The 19,473-nt window shown below is 42.6% G+C and overlaps 1 protein-coding gene across 2 annotated transcripts in view; it reads right to left on the bottom strand.

Annotated features, from left to right (window-relative positions):
* Positions 1–3,655: 3,655 nt before the first annotated feature.
* The window catches only part of LOC120024934 (diacylglycerol kinase zeta-like), a 115,455-nt gene continuing 99,637 nt past the window's right edge, over positions 3,656–19,473 (bottom strand). For both annotated transcript variants that reach the window (XM_038969305.1, XM_038969304.1), the window contains 6 exons: positions 12,728–12,762; positions 11,533–11,582; positions 10,933–11,053; positions 10,431–10,467; positions 10,200–10,299; positions 3,656–5,588 (listed from right to left, as the gene is read on the bottom strand). In XM_038969305.1, the coding sequence (XP_038825233.1) occupies positions 5,472–5,588; positions 10,200–10,299; positions 10,431–10,467; positions 10,933–11,053; positions 11,533–11,582; positions 12,728–12,762 (460 nt within the window). In that variant the 3' untranslated portion in view covers positions 3,656–5,471. The remainder of the gene's footprint in view (positions 5,589–10,199; positions 10,300–10,430; positions 10,468–10,932; positions 11,054–11,532; positions 11,583–12,727; positions 12,763–19,473) is intronic.

Genomic DNA, 19,473 nt, shown 5'->3' with positions numbered 1-19,473 from the left:
CAGGGCCACAATAGCGATCCGACCAGAATCTGAACCATATATAGGGACATTTCCAATTGCCAGTTGGATAGCATGCCAACAATGAGTCAGAGCTAGGAGGAGAAAACAGCTGTTTAGTTTCACATATGGACCAGACTGATAAACACACATCCAATACAACATCCAGAAGTAACTAGTCAGTATCCAATTACAGAATTTAATCACTCCAGACGACGCACTATGAATCAGTTCTGACTAACATGACTCAACGTTTTCAAACACACTGCATGTTGCAACACAGAGGCATTAACTACCATTTTGACTTTCCTTCAGACATTCTGCATACACAAAATTACAGTTTGTCTCACTGGGTTGGACCATCAAGCCTAGGAGGTGGACTCCATTCTTTTCTGGTTGGTGCAGGACAAGACATTACAGGCAGCAGAACACCTATCAGTCTGTCTACAGTAACAATCATCACCTGCAGTCACCTGAGGTAGATAAGTATTAATATGATCTCATACAAATGCCGGGTTATTAAAGAGTGCACTTTTACTGACAGGACGAATAAAATCAACACTCACAAGAAAGTAATTACAATAAATACAGTTGTTTAAAGTACCATCCTTTATTTGATTTTTTCCCCCCAATCAGACAATAACAAAAACATCTGCCAATAGAAACAAATACACAGATTGATATCGTCAACATTGCACACCAGTCTGTCCATCACATTTGTCACTATATCAAGTTTTAAAAAAAGAAGACATTTTTTAATAAAGAAAAATGCATATTGCACAGTTCTCTCTATTTTTTTGAAAGAATTGTGATAGATACTCTTGCCCTGAATTGCACAGCAACTCAAAATAAAGCACAGATAATATACACAAACTACAATTCCTTGATCTACTGTAGCTCATTTAAAAATGAAGTTGTCTGACCCCATTCAGTCACTGTAAGCTCCATGCCTGCCTGCATCGCACTTATTCTAGTGTTTTTGTAGCTACAAGTCTTTTTTTATGCTTGCAAATTTAAAAAAAACATTGTAAAGTTCTCATTCATGCAGTTATAGCATTGGTAGTTCCACGCTCCTGCCATTCCAAAGAGCACTTTCCACTTGTATGTAATTCAAAGACTGTGGATTTCTACTGAAACTTTAAGAATATAGTACGATTAAAATCAGTGGACCTACGGAAATGATGATGGGAGATGGTGCTCTTTGCAGTAATCGACAACATGGAAAGTGGGAACATACCTCATCTGAATTTCTGTTGAAGGCTAAGTCAATTGGCGATAACACCTACAGTATGGGAAGTGTTTTCTTGCACACACCATAACAGGACAGAGCTCATGGCACATGAAATGGTGTCTGATAATAATAGCCATGTATTTTCTGTTCAATGTCAACTATGGGTAAAGGCAGTATACAAAGCTAAGGTGACACTGTGAGATGTTGAAATGGTTGAGTTAATGTACAGAAAACTACACGACAACAGCAAAACTCATTATGGAGCGATGGGACTTCCCAAAAAATAGCTTTGCAAGTGCCAGCATGTCTCTGGGCCAGATTCAAATCTGTATATGCACAAGCACACACACAACTTACTACTGTAAGGCTGAGGCTATTCAACTCAATTGCAAGAGGTCACTTTGTACTACATGCGCTGTTTCGCCTTTCCTCTGCTGTTAAAATATTTTCTGATGAATCTGGTACAAGATGGTAGATCATAGACGATAGAAAGGCAACTTTCACTGGGTTATCAAAAGAGGCATGATTGTTAATAAATGTGTCACCCCTTAGGTGATGACAAAAGATTAATCATGACCTTTTAGAAGGTAAAATGTTTGCGCAATGTTTTCCTCAGTATATTTTGGCTTGTTTAATTCCAGTGGTAGGTTTGGACACATTGCATTCGGAAAGTACTCAGACCGCTTATTCAGACTTTTCACACATTTTGTTACATTACAGCCTTATTCTAAAATATATATATTCTTTCTCATCAAGCTACATACAATACCTCATAACGATAAAGCGAAAACAGTAAAACATTTTTTTTTGCAGATGTATTAAAATTAAAAAACTGAAATATCTTCTTTACATAAGTATTCAGACCCTGTGCTGAGACTCGGAATTGGGCTCAGGTGCATCCTGTTTCCATTAATCATCCGTGAGATGTTTCTACAACTTGATTAGAGTCCACCTGTGGTAAAGTAAATTGATTGGACATGATTGGAAAGGCACACGCATGTCTATATAAGGTCTCACAGTTGAAAGTGCATGTCAGAGAAAAAAAACAAGCCATGAGGTCGAAGGAATTGTTCAAAGAGCTCCGAGAAAGGATTGTGTCGAGGCACAAATCTGGGGAAGGGTACCAAACAATTTCTGCAGCATTAAAGCACTCCACCAATCAGGCCTTTATGGAAGAGTGGCCAGACGAAGCCCCTCCTCAGTAAAAGGCACATGACAGCCCGCTTGGAGTTTGCCAAAAGGCACTTAAAGGACTCTCAGACCATCAGAAACAAGATTCTCTGGTTTGATGAAACCAAGACTGAACTCTTTGGCCTGAATGCCAAGCGTCACATCTGGAGGAAACCTGGTGCCATCCCTATGGTTAAGCATGGTGGTGGCAGTATCATGCTGTGGGGATATTTTTCAGCGGTAGGGACTGGGAGACTAGTCAGGATTGAGGGAAAGATGAACGGAGCAAAGTACAGAGAAATCCTTGATGAAAACCTGCTCCAGAGCGCTCAGGACCTCAGACTGGGGCAAAGGTTCACCTTCCAACAGGACAACGATCCTAAGCACACAGTCAAGACAATGCAGGAATGGCTTTGGGACAAGTCTCTGAATGTCATTGAGTGCCCAGCCAGAGCCCGGACTTGAACCCGATCAAACATATCTGGAGAGACCTAAATATAGCTGTGCAGCGACGCTCCTCATCCAACCTGACAGAGGTTGAGAGGATCTGCAGAGAACAATGGGAGAAACTCCCCAAATACAGGTGTGCCAAGCTTGTAGCGTCATACCCAAGAAGACTCAAGGTTGTAATCGTTGCCAAAGGTGCTTCATCAAAGTACTGAGTAAAGGGTCTGAAGAGTACATTTTTTATTTTTTTTGCAAAAATGTCTAAACCCCTGTTTTTGCTTTGTCATTATAGTGCATTGTGTGTAGACTTATGAGGGAATGTTAATATACATCCAAATTATACAAATGCAAAGGCATTTCCTACATCTCCATGTCAGTCTCTGAACAGGAGGATATATGTTACAATACCTATTCAAATATGCACCTCTTTCAGAATGCAGTATAATCTTAAATGCCTCAAATGACATCTAGTCTTCTCAGCGTCAAGGCTAACATGATATTTCAACTACAGTGAAGTCAACTAAAAGGGGGCCTACTGTCTTCATTATTGAAAATGCTGACAATCAGTGTGACCATGAAACAAAATGGTGCAGTTTGAGGCTATGTGGCGGAAAGTGATGCGGGCGCTGGAGCTGGGGGTGTGAGCAGGTTGGTCTGGGCAGGCGTGATGTTGTGGATGTTTGTGTGCGTCTGTATGTTGTCGTTTGTATGTGGATGTTTTCTATTGTTAAAAATTTAATTAAAAAAAAAGTGTACCCCCAAAATATTCAGTGAGAACATATGATTATGTACGAGGCGTAATAACTGATGTATAACTACACAATTCATTTACTTTTCATAATCAAATCAAAAGCACGTTATTTTCAGTCTGGCATTAGAAACACTCGAGGCCTTTCATTGACAACATATTTCCTGTCACAGAAACTGATTCAGTGCTACATTTATTAATGTATCTGGCCATAATAGAGAACAGCAATTATTTACAATGAAATGCATCTTAGTTGGCATTATGGTTTGTTTGAAGGTCAAAACTATAAACTTCTGACAACAAACACAATCAAGTAAAAATGTGTATATGAAAGTGTACCTTGTTAATGTGTTTACAAGTATGTCTTACAAGGATGTTAAGTGATTAAATAATAAGAAAAAACATCCAGAGAAACAACTCATTTCAAAATACAGTAGATCCACAGTTACTGTGGTGCTACATTAAACTAGTTATACTGTAGGATAGCTTTTGGAATGAGACCAATTCCTTCCCATCACTCTCTACACAATATAGCATGAACACCATTTAAATTAATCACGTCTTTATAACTTAAGTTGAATTATATTGCTGGTTTAAATGGCCAGTCATATTTTAACAGATTATAACTATGGAAAATAAATAGCAACCACAAATGATTGGTTTGTATGAAGACAAATTATTATTTTTGTATGTAAAAAAACAAAATCCAACCTGTAAATTTACAACTCAAACCTTCAGAACATTTTTGAGTTGCTGAACATAATTTGACTGCATGTTAAGGATCTGTAAAAAATGTTGAGGTGAATAAATACGCCTTTGACTTCTGTAACAATATGAGAGAAGAAATGCTTTGTAGTTCTGAAACTAATACATATCAAATGCAAATTTTTATAGTAAATAATGACCACACACAAAACATTTTAAATTTATAGTATGTACAAATTATATAAACATCAATCTGCTTAAAAATGCAATAAAAATACACCATGACTTAATTAAGTACATTAAATACAAACTAATCAGCCAACAAAATAAGAAAATCAAGGCAATTGGAGCTGCAGTGCAAAAACTGCTTGAACACAGAGCTACTACGATAAGTGTACAGTACCAAATATCCTTATTAAAACTAAGAAATAAAATAAAATTTTTCCAAGTGATCATAAAGTAGAACAATATTGATTTACTCAATTGAAATTGTTTGGTGATGAGAAAAGTATTACGGGTAAAATTCCCCACTTTTGTGGATAGTTTGATACCATCACACTTCATTATGGGTGGACAAATCAGTCAACAAATTATAATAATGTACAACAAACAAATAAAAACCTAATCAAAAGAATGTCATTTTTGGTAGCCTTAAAGACAGCTGGCCTACAGATCAGAGTGTTTATACTCTTTCGAAATCTACTGAGTCATTGTGATCCGTACAGTTGAAACGCTCATGCTGCTTTTATAGACACAGAGCGATACAGCTCCATCGGAGTGTATAACAATTCAATTACCTAGACATTCAATTACCCAAGCTCCTGTCCTAAAACCTTGGAGCAAAATTCAACATTCAGTCTAGGTGGATCGCAAGCGCAACACAACCTGGGAAAAAAATGTAACAGATGAGCCATCTCTTCCAAGCGTTCCGACACAAAACAGCTTTTTTTTGGCAGTGCAATAATCAAGTCCACTGGTCACGAGCATCTCACATGGTGGACCTTAAGAGTCTCTCATCTGGTAGGATTCCAACCAACTCCCTAGCAGAAGAATACAACACTGGCTATCTTTGAACCATCTTCTCTGGTGAGTTTCCTCTTTTAGCTAAAGTAGTTTTGGCACAAGGGTTAGGTGATAGGGAAGTGGTGCTGGAGGTCAGGGAGCAGAGGGAGGTCACACAGCTGTCTCCTGGTCCTCTCTCTGGATCATCTGGTAGTGCTGACGGTTCTCCAGGTAGGCAGCCAGCTCTGCATCCTTGGCCTTCTCTGCACGATGCTTTGGTGTGTCACCCTGCAGCATAAGAGAGGCAATTTGCTCAACATAAAAGACTGCAATAAAGAACCCAACTTTAATTAAGGCAGCATCTATTTCTCTTGAGGTCTGAACATTAAGCCGCAGAGTCAAAGACCAGTCTGCAAAGTACAGTCTGCAAGTATTTTTGAGACGTACGAATCATTTGCATTCAGATTTCATCATGTTTTAGATGTAATATTTCCAGTTATCAACAGTGAATATGCACCAAATGTTTGTTTGTCTGTGTGCAAAAGCAAATCTAGAATGTTTTTAGACTCAAAAGTTTTCTGATTCATCCAAGAGCTACTGTACCATTTTTTTATGTTTTATTTAACCTTTAGTTAACGAGGCAAGTCAGTGAAGAACAGATTCTTATTTACAATGACGGCCTACCCCGGCCAAACCTGGATGATGCTGGACCAATTGTGCACCGCCCTATGGGACTCCCAATCACGGCCGGATGTGATACAGCCCAGGATCGAACCAGGGTCTATAGTGACGCCTCTAGCACTGAAATGCAGTGCCTTAGACCGCTGTGCCACTCGGGAGCTATTTAAGAAATAGCTTCACAAAACCCAATTATTTTACATTTCTTGTTTTTTTGAAGCGCTAGAGCCCCAAAAAACTCAAACGAAAAAGAAGAGAACATGGTGAGATGTTGAGATAAAAAGACAGGAAAAGTCATTGCTAAGATATGCTGATGTCTCAAGGCCAAGCGGGAATGTATTGCGAGTGAGAAAGACCGACAGGCAGAAAGGCTGGGAGGATGAAGAGATGGAGAGGAAAGAAAGCCAGGCTGAACTGCATCCCAAGGCCACAGGGTATGTATCAGACTTGCCCCAAATCCTGCAAGATTACATTTTTCATCATTGCTCAGACACACAGACAGACAGACAGACAGACAGACAGACAGACAGACAGACAGACAGACAGACAGACAGACAGACAGACAGACAGACAGACAGACAGACAGACAGACAGACAGACAGACAGACAGACACAGACAGACAGACAGACAGACAGACAGACAGACAGACAGACAGACAGACAGACAGACAGACAGACAGACAGACACTGCTGAGTGTCATGGGCTACAGTACTAGAATAGTGACACCTCAAGCATTCTGTCAGTTGCTTATGAGAGAGACTACATTGCAGACACACCATGTGCAGTGAGATTTTGGATAGGAAAACTCTTCAAGCCTTGACATGAAAATCAAGACATCTTAAATGTGGTAGTCTGAGCCTTCCAGGACAGAAATCTGAGATAAAAATCAGCTGTGGTGTCTTCAGAAGGAGGATCTTGTGAAATACTGTAGTAAAAAATTAAAGCCTTGTGTTCCAACTGCCTTCCACACACTGTCGATAGTAGCTTAAACAAATGTATCCATTTGGCTATCTCTGCAGGAGAGGGTAAACACATAAGATATTTTATGGTGGAGCCACTTGGAGGTAAGTACTTTAATTGACTTTGCAGGCATCTGGCTAGTTTGGTTCAGAGGGGACGTGTAGGGCACCGCTGTAATGCACCCCCACCCGGTGTACAATTAGCGTGTCATAAGAAAGACAAGCTAGTTTTCCTTCTGGATGATGATTAAGCCATTCTACCACTTATCAATTTTACATTTTAGGAATTTAGCAGAGGTGGCACTCCTAGTAGCCGGGGACTTTAATGCAGGGAAACTTAAATCCGTCTTACCAAATTTCTATCAGCATGTTAAATTTGCAACCAGAGGGAAAAAAAACTCTGCACCGCCTTTACTCCACACACAGAGACGCGTACAAAGCTCTCCCTCGCCCTCCATTTGGCAGATCTGACCATAAATCTATCCTCCTGATTCCTGCTTACAAGCCTAAACTAAAGCAGGAAGCACCAGTGACTCGATCAATAAAAAAGTGGTCAGAAGAAGCAGATGCTAAGCTACAGGACTGTTTTGCTAGCACAGACTGGAATATATTCCGGGATTCCTCCGATGGCATTGAGGAGGAGTACACCACATCTGTCAGACTACAAAGGGAAGCACAGCCGAGAGCTGCCCAGTGACACGAGCCTACCAGACGAGCTAAACTATTTCTATGCTCGCTTCGAGGCAAATAACACTGAAACATGCATGAGAGCACCAGCTGTTCCAGAAGACTGTGTGATCACCCTCTCCGCAGCCGATGTGAGTAAGACCTTTAAACAGGTCAACATACACAAGACGGATTAACCTCTTGACGCTAGGGGTCAGATTATTATTATTTCTTAAAAATAACGTTCCCAAGGTAAACGGACTCTTCCTCAGGTCCAGATCGTAGAATATGCATATAATTTACAGATTAGGATAGAAAACACATATTTTTGAATCTGATACGTCTGGGAACGAGCACCGGAACGAGGCTGTAGTTTTCTGAACATAACGCGCAACCCAAATGGCGTTTTTTTGTTATAAAAGTAATATTTATCGAACAAAAAGAACATTTATTGTGTAACTGGGAGTCTCGTGAGTGCAAACATCCGAAGATTATCAAAGGTAAGCGATTAATTTTATTGCTTTTCTGACTTTCGTGACCATGCTAATTTGGGGCTAGCTGTTCTAGCATTGATTGATACATTCACAAAAGCTTGGATTTCTTTCTCTGTAAAGCATATTTTCAAAATCTGACACGATAGGTGGATTAACAACAAGCTAAGCTGTGTTTTGGTATATTTCACTTGTGATTGCATGATTATAAATATTTTTAGTAATATTTTGCGCCCTGCAATTCAGCGGTTGTTTAGGAAAATTATCCCGTAAAAGGGATCCGTGCGCAGAGAAGTTAACAGGACATGTAATGCGAACATGCGCTGACCAACTGGCAAGTGTCTTCACTGACATTTTCAACCTCTCTCTATCCGAGTCTGTAATACCAACATGTTTCAAGCAGACCCCCATAGTCCCTGTGCCCAAGAACACTCAGGTAACCTGCCTAAATGACTATCGACCTGTAGCACTCACGTCTGTAGCCATGAAGTGCTTTGAAAGGCTGGTCATGGCTCACAACACCATTATCCCAGAAACCCTAGACCCACTCCAATTTGCATACCGCCCCAACAGATCCACAGATGATGCAAACTATATTGCACTCCACACTGCCCTTTCCCACCTGGACAAAAGGAACACCTATGTGAGAATGCTGTTCATTGACTACAGCTCAGCGTTCAACACCATAGTGCCCTCAAAGCTCATCAATAAGCCAAGGACCTTGGGACTAAACACCTCCCTCTGCAACTGGATCCTGGACTTCCTGACGGGCCGCCCCCAGGTGGTAAGGGTAGGTAACAACACATCCGCCACGCTGATCCTCCACACAGGGGCCCCTCAGGGGTGCGTGCTCAGTCCCCTCCTGTACTCCCTGTTCACTCATGACTGCATGGCCAGGCATGACTCCAACACCATCATTAAGTTTGCTGATGACAACAGTGGTAGGCCTGATCACCGACAACGACGAGACGGCCTATAGGGAGGAGGTCAGAGACCTGGCTGTGTGGTGCCAGGACAACAACCTCTCCCTCAACGTGATCAAGACAAAGGAGATGACTATGGACTACAGGAAAAAGAGGACAGAGCACACCCCCATTCTCATTGACGGGGCTGTAGTGGAGCAGGTTGAGAGCTTCAAGTTCCTTGGTGTTCACATCACCAAACTAACATGGTCCAAGCACATCAAGACAATCGTGAAGAGGGCACAACAAAACCTATTCGCCCTCAGGAGACTGAAAAGATTTGGCATGGGTCCTCTGATCCTCAAAAGGTTCTACAGCTGCACCATCGAGAGCATCCTGACTGGTTGCATCACTGCCTGGTATGGCAACTGCTCGGCCTCCGACCGCAAGGCACTACAGAGGGTAGTGCGTACGGCCCAGTACATCACTGGGGCCAAGCTTCCTGCCATCCAGGACCTCTACACCCGGCAGTGTCAGAGGAAGGCCCTAAAAATTGTCAAAGACTCCAGCCACCCTAGTCATAGACTGTTCTCTCTGCTACCGCACAGCAAGCAGTACCGGAGCACCAAGTCTAGGTCCAAGAGGCTTCTAAACAGCTTCAACCCCCAAGCCATAAGACTCCTGAACATTTAATCAAATGGCTACCCAGACTATTTGCATTGCCCCCCTTTACACAGCTGTTAATCTCTGTTATCATCTATGCAGCCACTTTAATAACTCTACCTACAGTACATGTACATATTACCTCAACTAACCGGTGCCCCCGCACATTGAATCTGTACCGGTACCCCCTGTATATAATCTCGCTATTGTTATTTTACTGCTGCTCTTTAATTACTTGTTCCTTTTATTTTTAATTCTTACTCATATTTTTTTTAAACTGCATTGTTGGTTAGGGTGTCGTAAGTAAACATGTGACTAGTAAAATGTGATTTGATTTGAAGAGCAATTAGTGTTAAGTGCCTTTCTCAACGGCATATTTTTCAGCTAGTCGGTCGGCGACCTTTCGGACCCAATGCTCTTAGCCGCTAAGCTACCTGCTGCCCTATAAAACACTTCTCAGGGGTAGCCTATGCATAACTTGGTTTCTTTTGGCCAAATAAAGAGTCAAGCGATGAGGGAAGAGGGAGCAGTGCTCTCACCTGTAAGTCTGTCTTCATGAGGGATGCCCCTGCCTCTACCAGGTAGTGACAGATAGTCCTCTGACACAGTGACGCTGCTTTGTGCAACACCGTCTCCCCACTGAGACAGAGAGAGATAGAGAGAGAGAGAGTAGATACAATGAGTGTAACTTTCTATTTAAAACTTTAACTAGATACATCACACAGAATGTGTGTAAAATGAGCATTTCAAAATCCATGTCTTAAACTTACTTTTCTTTTTCTGTTACATCCAGGATATCTGTGGGTGCTGTTTTTTGGTAGGGGGCAGGGGAAAAGAGACATTTCAAAGCATGTCCCTAAACCAATTACAATGCTCCAAGATACTACTTTTATAGAGTAGTAAAAAGCTGCTGTAGGAGGACTTTGACAGAAAACATATCCTTTTCAAATATTGGAATGTATCATTCGTTGTGGAGCAAGAAAGACTCCATAAATGACAACAAGCGTACACAGAGTGAGATGTACCTGCCCTGTGGCTTGTCTTAAACAATGTTCATGACCCTCAAATATATGGCGTTCCACACCTGGGACATAATTCTACTATCACAAAACATAGAGCATACTGTGCTGGGTTAGCTTCTGATACATAGTTCATATTTGAGGGTCACAGACTCACTTTGGTAAATCCCACAGAATTATTCAGTATTGTGAGGGGGATGTCCTACCGACAGACTTAAATAGAACACATAAATGTGTATTGCCTTGTCCCTACCATTGTCCAGGATGTATTTGACAGTCTCCTTGCTACCAGTGTCCACAGCATAGTGGAGCAGGGTGCATCCTGAGGGGTCTTGTACTGACAGGTCAGCTCCCAGTTTGTGCAGCTCCTTCAGCTGAGAGAAAAGGGCACATTGTTATGAGTGGAGGAGTGGGGAAAGTGACTGCATGTCCAGAGGAATGGGGGAATAGACTGCATTTATATTCATTGCCGACCAGAGAAATGCTTACCCTGAGGTTAAGTCATGACAAAAGTGATCATCATTCCCTTGTTGAATGTATCAATTAGTGAGCCTACATTCACTATACAGTATGTATACCTACAGAACCAGTCAATAGTTTGGACACACCTACTCATTCAAGGGTTTTTCTTTATTTGTACTATTTTCTACATTGTAGAATAATAGTGAAGACATCAAAACTATGAAATAACACATATGGAATCATGTAGTAACCAAAACAGTGATGCTGGTTGAGTGAATTCCAAGAGTGTGCAAAGCTGTCATCAAGGCAAAGGGAGGCTAGGTGTCCAAACTTTTGACTGGTACTGTATATGCAGTGTGCATATCCATTGGCCACTGTGGCTCCCACTCACCTTCAGATGGTCTTTGCGCTTCACACATTCAATCAACACTTCCTGTGACACTGCAAGGTAGAGATATGAGAGGAGGCCGTAGATTCAGTAGTCACAACAATATCAGACCATAATACATGACAGTGTCCTTAGGGGAAAGAAACAGATCTGAGCAGTGTGCCTGTGTTCATGAATAGCTCTTTATGGGGCACTTGTTTGTTTGGTTTTAGTTCTGTATGTCTTATGTAAGACTGACAGTCTTGGGAAAGGAACCTCAAACTGAATTGATGAGCAAAAACATTGTCAATCTATTTACTCAGCTAACATGGACAGTAACGAGAGCAAGATGCATGATGCTGCCTTCAGTAGAGACTCAGTATTTAAACACTGGATCATGAAACGATTTAAATTAACACGGATAATCACATTAGCGCCTGTAGAGTCCTTGGGTTCAGTCTCAATATGGCAAATCCTTGTTCAAAGCACCAAAATGCCCTTTGTAGATTATTTACCCCGAATCCACCCATCTGCATGTTTTCCGTCGAGGCAGGAAAACAGTCAACTCAAAATTCCCCACAGCATTCTCACAAATCTCAGTTAGCCAGCTCTGCAAGTCAAACAGTTGCTACCACGACGTCTGCGTCTGAAGATACAGCTCTAGAATCCTGCTGTCAGAGCTGAACAACCATAATTAGAAATGGGGCTGCTACTGGACATTTTAGTTTTTGTCCTGTAGAAAACAACTCGAGAGATGCCAAGTCAGGTCTCGAGAATATATTCTGACTGGGCTCACGCCAGAATCTTCGTGAGGGATGGACTTGAATGCTAATGTGTTTCCTGTGAATTTTAATAATCCTTCACCGCAGCACTCTAGTTCAAATGCTGTGAAATGCATATCTTAAGTGGCAATAATTTTTTGCGGTGTAAAACCCTTCGCATGATGGCAGGTGAACTTCCGGGGTTTTGTTAAAGCAGGGCCACAAAGGCTAAGACATTTTTTAGCCACCTCTTGAATCCAGCTCAAAAAAGCATCAGGCTCTTATCGTTCGACATTATTCATAGTGAAACTTAATTCGGACAGGAATTAGCTTGCGGTGGATTTTAGTTTCTTAAACCTTGATTGTGGATACCAATTTACCCACATCCACTTGCTGCTAAGTTAACAGCGTCAATTTGTAATCACCTAGTGCAACAATTCAAAGTGTGTTTGTTTTACCTTTGTCTGTATTGCACAGTGTATTCTTCTCCGACCTGGGGGAGATAGAGAGCAAGACACGATTAAAGCAATACAAAACAAACAGTTCACGTATCTGTCTACAAAACAAAATGCATGTAAAGCCCACCTCTCTGCATCCCTTGGGTTTTCATAGCAAACATCCATGATAGGAAAAAACCTAAAACAGATCAAATCCCCAAAACAAAATGTCCCAAAAAAAGAGTTGCTTCGGTTGCATGGTTTTGGTTCAGAGGAGAGGTGGTGTGGTTAATTAGACAGTCCCTTGATTTGCTCTGTTTTTCCAGGCGTCCCTTGCCTGCCAACTAGCCCAAGGTACAATATTCTAATACGTGTGTTTGCAGCCAAAAGAGCTCCCCCTCCCTCTCCTCCATTCTGATTCAGCCACACACACACACACACACACACACACACACACACACACACACACACACACACACACACACACACACACACACACACACACACACACACACACACACACACACACACACACACACACAGAGAGCAGTGTCAGTAGGGCAGAGTGAGTGGACAGAGAGGCAGCTCTTGGGCCTCCCTGCTGTCACTCCAGGTTATGTTACTGTCTGATCCTGGCTGAGCTGTCTGTTTGCCAGAAGCCAAATCCCCCACACTAATCCACTGAGAATTGACACAAGGCTAACATCAAAACGCACAAAGGCAGGAACAGTGAAGCTGAGACTGACCGTCTGAGGAGCAGGCCCTGTACTGACCAGACAGATTATCCTACTGACTGGTCAACCCCACCTCTCTCAGGCTGGCCTAAAGACTGGCTCTTCATCGTTGTTATTAGCGCAGAGCAGAAGGGGTAAACAATAATGGGTATGAAAAGTGTTAATATATAAAGAACATTAGAGGGTCAGAGACCATTGTATTAATTGAGAATAAAAAACCCCGCTTGAATAGATACTATAATGGTCATCTACCAAATCAGAGCAAACTTTAAATTTGTACAACTTTAAATTTGTACAATACAACAGGTGTAGACCTTACTGTGAAATGCTGACTTACAAGCCCCTTAACCAACAGTGCAGTTCAAGAAAGAGTTAAGAAAATATTGACCAAATAAATTATAGTAAAAAATAATAAAAAGCAACAATAAAATAACAATAACGAAGCTATATACGGGGGGTACCGGTACCGAGTCAATGTGCGGGGGTACAAGTTAGTTGAGGTAATTTGTACATGTAGGTAGGGGTGAAGTGACTATGCATAGATAATAAACCGCAAGTAGCAGCAGTGTAAAAAAAACTAATGGGGGGAGGGGGGTGTCAATGTAAATAATCCGGTGGCCATTTGATTAATTGTTCAGCAGTCTTATGGGGGTTGGGGGTAGAAGCTGTTAAGGAGCCTTTTGGTCCTTGACTTGGCGCTCCGGTACCGCTTGTCGTTCGGTAGCAGAGAAAACAGTCTATGACTTGGGTGACTGGAGTCTTTGACAATTTTTTGGGCTTTCCTCTGACACCGCTTAGTATGTAGGTCCTGGATGGCAGGAAGCTTGGCCCCAGTGATGTACTGGGCCGTACACACTACCCTCTGTAGCGCCTTACGTTCAGATGCCGAGCAGTTACCATACCAATCGCTGATGCAACCGGTCAGGATGCTCTCGATGGTGCAGCTGTAGAACGTTTTGAGGATCTGGGGACCCATGCCAAATCTTTTCAGTCCCCTGAGGGAGAAAAGGTGTTGTAGTGCCCTCTTCACGACTGTCTTGGTGTGTTTGGACCATGATAGTTCGTTGGTGATGTGGACACCAAGGAACTTGAAACTCTCGACCCGCTCCACTACAGCCCCGTCGATGTTAATGAGGACTTGTTTGGCCCGCATTTTCCCATAGTCCATGATCAGCTCTTTTGTCTTGCTCACATTGAGGGAGAGGTTGTTTTCCTGGCACCACACTGCCAGGCCTCTGACCTCCTCCCTATAGGCCATCTCATCATTGTCGTTGATCAGGCGGACACTGTTGTGTCGTCGGCAAACTTAATGATGGTGTTGGAGTCGTGTTTGTCCACGCAGTCACGGGTGAACAGGGAGGGGACTAAGCACACACCCTGAGGGGCCCCAGTGTTGAGGATCAGCGTAGCAGACGTATTGTTGCCTACAATTACCACCTGGGGGCAGCCCGTCAGGAAGTACAAGATCCAGTTGCAGAGGGAGGTGTTGAGTCCCAGGGTCCTTAGCTAAGTGAACGAGTTTTGTGACTACTATGGGGTTGATCGCTGAGCTGTAGTCAACGACCAGCATTCTCACATAGGTTTTCCTTTTGTCCAGGTGGGAAAGGGCAGTGTGGAGTGCGATTGAGATTGCATCATCTGTGGATCTGTTGGGGCGGTATGCGAATTGGAGTGGGTCTAGTGTATCCGGGAGGATGCTGTTGATGTGAGTCATGACCAGTCTTTCAAAGCACTTCTTGGCTACCGACGTGAGTGCTACGGGGCGGTAATCATTTAGGCAGGTTATCTTTGCTTCCTTGGGCACAGGGACTATGGTGGTCTGCTTGAAACATGTATGTATTACAGACTCGGTCAGGGAGAGGATGAAAATGAAGACGCTTGCCAGTTGGTCCGCTCATGCTTTGAGTACACGTCCTGGTAATCTGTCTGGCCCCGCGGCTTTGTGAATGTTGACCTGTTTAAAGGTCTTACTCACATCGGCTACCGAGAGCGTTATCCCACAGTCATCCAGAACAGCTGGTGCTCTCTTGCATGCTTCAGTGTTGCTTGCCTCGAAGCGGACATAAAAGGCATTTAGCTCAAATGGTAGGCTCGCATCACTGGGCAGCTTGATGCTGGGTTTCCTTTTGTAGTCCGTAATAGTTTTCAAGCCCTGCCACATCCGACGAGCGTCAGAGCCGGTGTAGTAGGATTCAATCTTAATCCTGTATTGACGCTTGCTTGTTTGATGGTTTGTCTGAGAGCATAGGGGGATTTTTTGTAAGCGTCCAGATTAGTGTCATGATCCTTGAAAGCGGCAGCTCTAGCCTTTAGATCGATATGGATGTTGCCTGTAATCCATGGCTTCTGGTTGGGATATGTACGTACGGTCACTGTGGGGACGACGTCGTCGATGCACTTATTGATGAAGCCGATGACTGAGGTAGTATACTCCTCAATGCCATTTTTTGAATCCCGGAACATATTTCAGTCTGTGCTAGCAAAACAGTCCTGTAGCGTAGCATCTGACCACTTCCGTATTGCGCGAGTCACAGGTACTTCCTGCTTTAGTTTTTGCTTGTAAGCAGGAATCAGGAGGATAGAATTATGGTCAGATTTGCCAAATGGAGGATTAATGGCTAAGCAAGCATTTAGTAAAGCCATATTGACATTAAAAGATTACGAGATTTGGGTGAATAAACAAAGCATTATTACAAAACAAACCCATCTTGATTTTCAGGTGGAGTACTGCTGTAATTGTACTTGTTTGGGAAAATGTTAGTGAATTCGAAAGAAAATCTTCATCAGACAGAGTATACTCTTTTAGAAAGGGTCTAATCCAGGGCTCTTTAATCATGTTCCTGGAGAGCTACCCTCGTGTAGGTTTTCGCCCCAACCCCAGTTTTAACTCACCTGATTCAGCTGATCAACCAGCTAATTATTAGACTGAGGTGCGTTAGATTAGCAAAAACCTATAGGACAGTAGCTCTCCAGGAACAGAGTTGGAGAGCCCTGGTCTAATCTATTGGAAACCTAGATCAGTACAATCACCTGGACTTGAAAAATAATACAATTACATGCTGACCAGACCGGACACGTCGCGTGTGCGAGCGTCGCGAAATCAATTTTGAAATCCATGTTATTCAATTATTGTGCGCGCGCCAACGAGCATCTGCGTTGCCAAGGGCTAAAATAGACCTCCTTTCTATTTCTGATGCAGATCGCGCTGAAAGTCCTGCTTCTCCCATCTCCTCATTGGTTTATAGAAGCAGGTGCCATCTCCTCATTGGTTATACCCACGTGAGTGATTGAAAGACGAACTGTTTTGCTGGTAGTCGTGGTAATACTATGAAAGTTTAGATGCCAATCACCATATAAATTCAAAGATGAAAAAGCCTGGAAGGAGGAGAGATGACTAGAAACGATTCGGTTGGACGTTTTATGTGTGGATTAATTGGCGGAGTAGAGGACCTTGTGCTTTTCAGGTAAAATAACAACTCAATGTTTATATCCCAGGACAAATTAGCTAGCAACAGCAAGCTAGCTAAATAGGACAAATTAGCTAGCAAGTGCAAGCTAACTAGCTAAATTGCCATACGTGTTTAATGCTTTTCGACCTGTCCCCAAATTAATGTCATTGGTTCAGAGTTTGTTTTGATATTTTAACCTGCGTGTCGTGATCGCTTTTGGTGTAGGGGGACAAAATAATAAAATGCACGATGGCGCACGCGCGCAGCCGGTTTGGGTTCCGTATTAGACACAACAGAGCAGATGCTTGCTGTGCAAAGCAACACACTGTGATCATGCTAAATCTGAGGAGAAAAGAATCCCTGTAACAAGTCTTTCCCCAAGGTCTGGGAGTCCTATATGTCTGTGGGTTACTAATGTGCCTGCTTTCCCCTGTTAGAGGTAATTAACCACACAGAGCCCACAGTCTCTCTCATCAGCCCAGGAGTCTCCCGCAATTACCCAGTCTGTCTCCATCCACTCCTCACTACAAGTCTCACTCCCTAGATACATCTTTGATCAAAGACGTTGAGCGTCTTGTTAGAGTTGCATATTTAAAACTCTTGACAAAAGGCGGCTGGCTTCCTGTCAGCTGTTACCAGCACACGTCATTGGTAGGGCTGGGAATTTTCCCCCATCACTAGTTATTGGGCTGTTTGACTGTGGAGGAGGCAGACGCCAGCAAGCAAAAGTGTTCATAAGCTCAGGGGATCATAAGCTCATCGTGAAGGGAACAGCTACTGTGCCACATTCGATGAAAGCGAGAGTGCCAGTCATGTGGTATGTATATGTAGGCCACGTATTGTGTGTGATACAGTTGCTGAAACAGAAACATGTATGAAAGACATATCTTAAGAGGAAAGTGCACTTTGATGTAGTTAAACCACACAGTTTCACCCACACTTCACGAAAACGTTTAAAAAAAAAGATCTATATGTTAGTCTGAAAACAAGAAGCAGACTAAAATAAAGAAAAAGTGATCACAAACAATAGCAGGCAAAGTATATGTTCAAGCCTTGGGCCCCTGGCAGCAATTTCCTTTGAGAGTGGGAACAAAATGTGCAGCTAAGATGTGTTGGGCAACATCAAGCCCCAAACCACTGGCCTAGCCTCTGTCGCTAATGGATTGTCAGTGTGAGGGAGATCCAGGGCAGATTACACACAGTTTACTGGAATATCTGGCTCACCTCATAATTATAGTGGAGCCCAGCCTCCACAGCCCAGACACATACATCACCACCAACCTGACAGTTATTCTCCAATCACAGGGAGAAGAACTTCAGAAGCTTTTATGTGTGCTCTTCCACAGTAAAACTAATGCCTAGGCATTAGCTCTGGGAATAAACATGACTCTTCAGGTCTCAGGGCAAGGTTACTCATTATGTGATCTCATCCCCCCTTTCCTTCTCCTCGCCACAACGACCCCAGCAGTTGATAGACATCAACTGATCCGCGTCATAGAATCAAGGTTGCCTGCATGACTATAGACAATGTTAATCAATTGAGCTAAAGACAAAGCAACAGGATTGACCTTAAAAAGGCACAAGCCGCAAGATTTACTGCTGTTGAACGGTCAATTCAAATGAATTATTCTGGTCCAAGCCAACTGGCAGGGCTGCAGCTAGGCAGAAAAACAGACTCCAAATTGTAGCTTTAAATGGGGATCATTTTTTCTTGTTAGGAAGTGAAAAGCAAGCCTTAGAAGCCATAAGCTGATAACAATTTGTCACCTCGGAGATCGTTAATGCAAACAGTCTGTACATTCCTGTGTAAGTGAGAAAAGACTACCGGTCTCAGAATAAGGTATAATAGGCAATTAGAGGACCTAGTGGTTCGGTTCAGCACATCGAGCTTTCGAAACGCAAACATTGAGCCAAAAATGGTATGGGGATGCCATCTTTTCTTACCATCGTTAATTTAGCAAAGTTTCAGGATGTTTTGATGCATGCTGGACTGTGCGCTCTGGTATACCAGAGCTCCCTACAGTATTTATTGAATGGTAAATACAAGGTTTCCATCATACTGTATACATGTGTTGATTGCGGTGCCCTGAGAAGGGAGCTGCTGTCCAAAATCAACACGATTACATCTTCTGTTGCCTCCTTCTACAGTCCATGCAGCCAAAACACACTCTACAAATAACAACCTCCTTTTCTAGGAACATGCATTACACTCAGTTGAGCACTATCGTTACAAAATACAGTGAATAAAGAACATGAATGTGACAGCTTATAACGCCGCCTCAGTCGATGTTACATGTTCATTTAAGCGGATTTGTTGAACAAAACATCAGAAGAAAAGCTGACAGTGAATTGCTTTGTATCAAGGCTCAAATACCCCCTCTTTAAAGACTAGCTGATAACTGACTAATTACCCATTCGATATGAAAACAAAACCATTGCTAGCATCCTAAGCATTTTACCCAGACATCAAGAAACAAAAAAAGCTCTACATCTCAAATGAATTACGACATTGGAAATAATTATAATTGCACGACAGGGAAGCATAACACAGGAAAATATCTGGCAAGGAAAAGCTACAAAATAC

The sequence above is a fragment of the Salvelinus namaycush genome, chromosome 30 (genome assembly GCF_016432855.1).
Source record: "Salvelinus namaycush isolate Seneca chromosome 30, SaNama_1.0, whole genome shotgun sequence".
NCBI classification, from domain to species: domain Eukaryota; kingdom Metazoa; phylum Chordata; class Actinopteri; order Salmoniformes; family Salmonidae; genus Salvelinus; species Salvelinus namaycush.
This window is presented reverse-complemented; position numbering and strand designations above follow the sequence as displayed.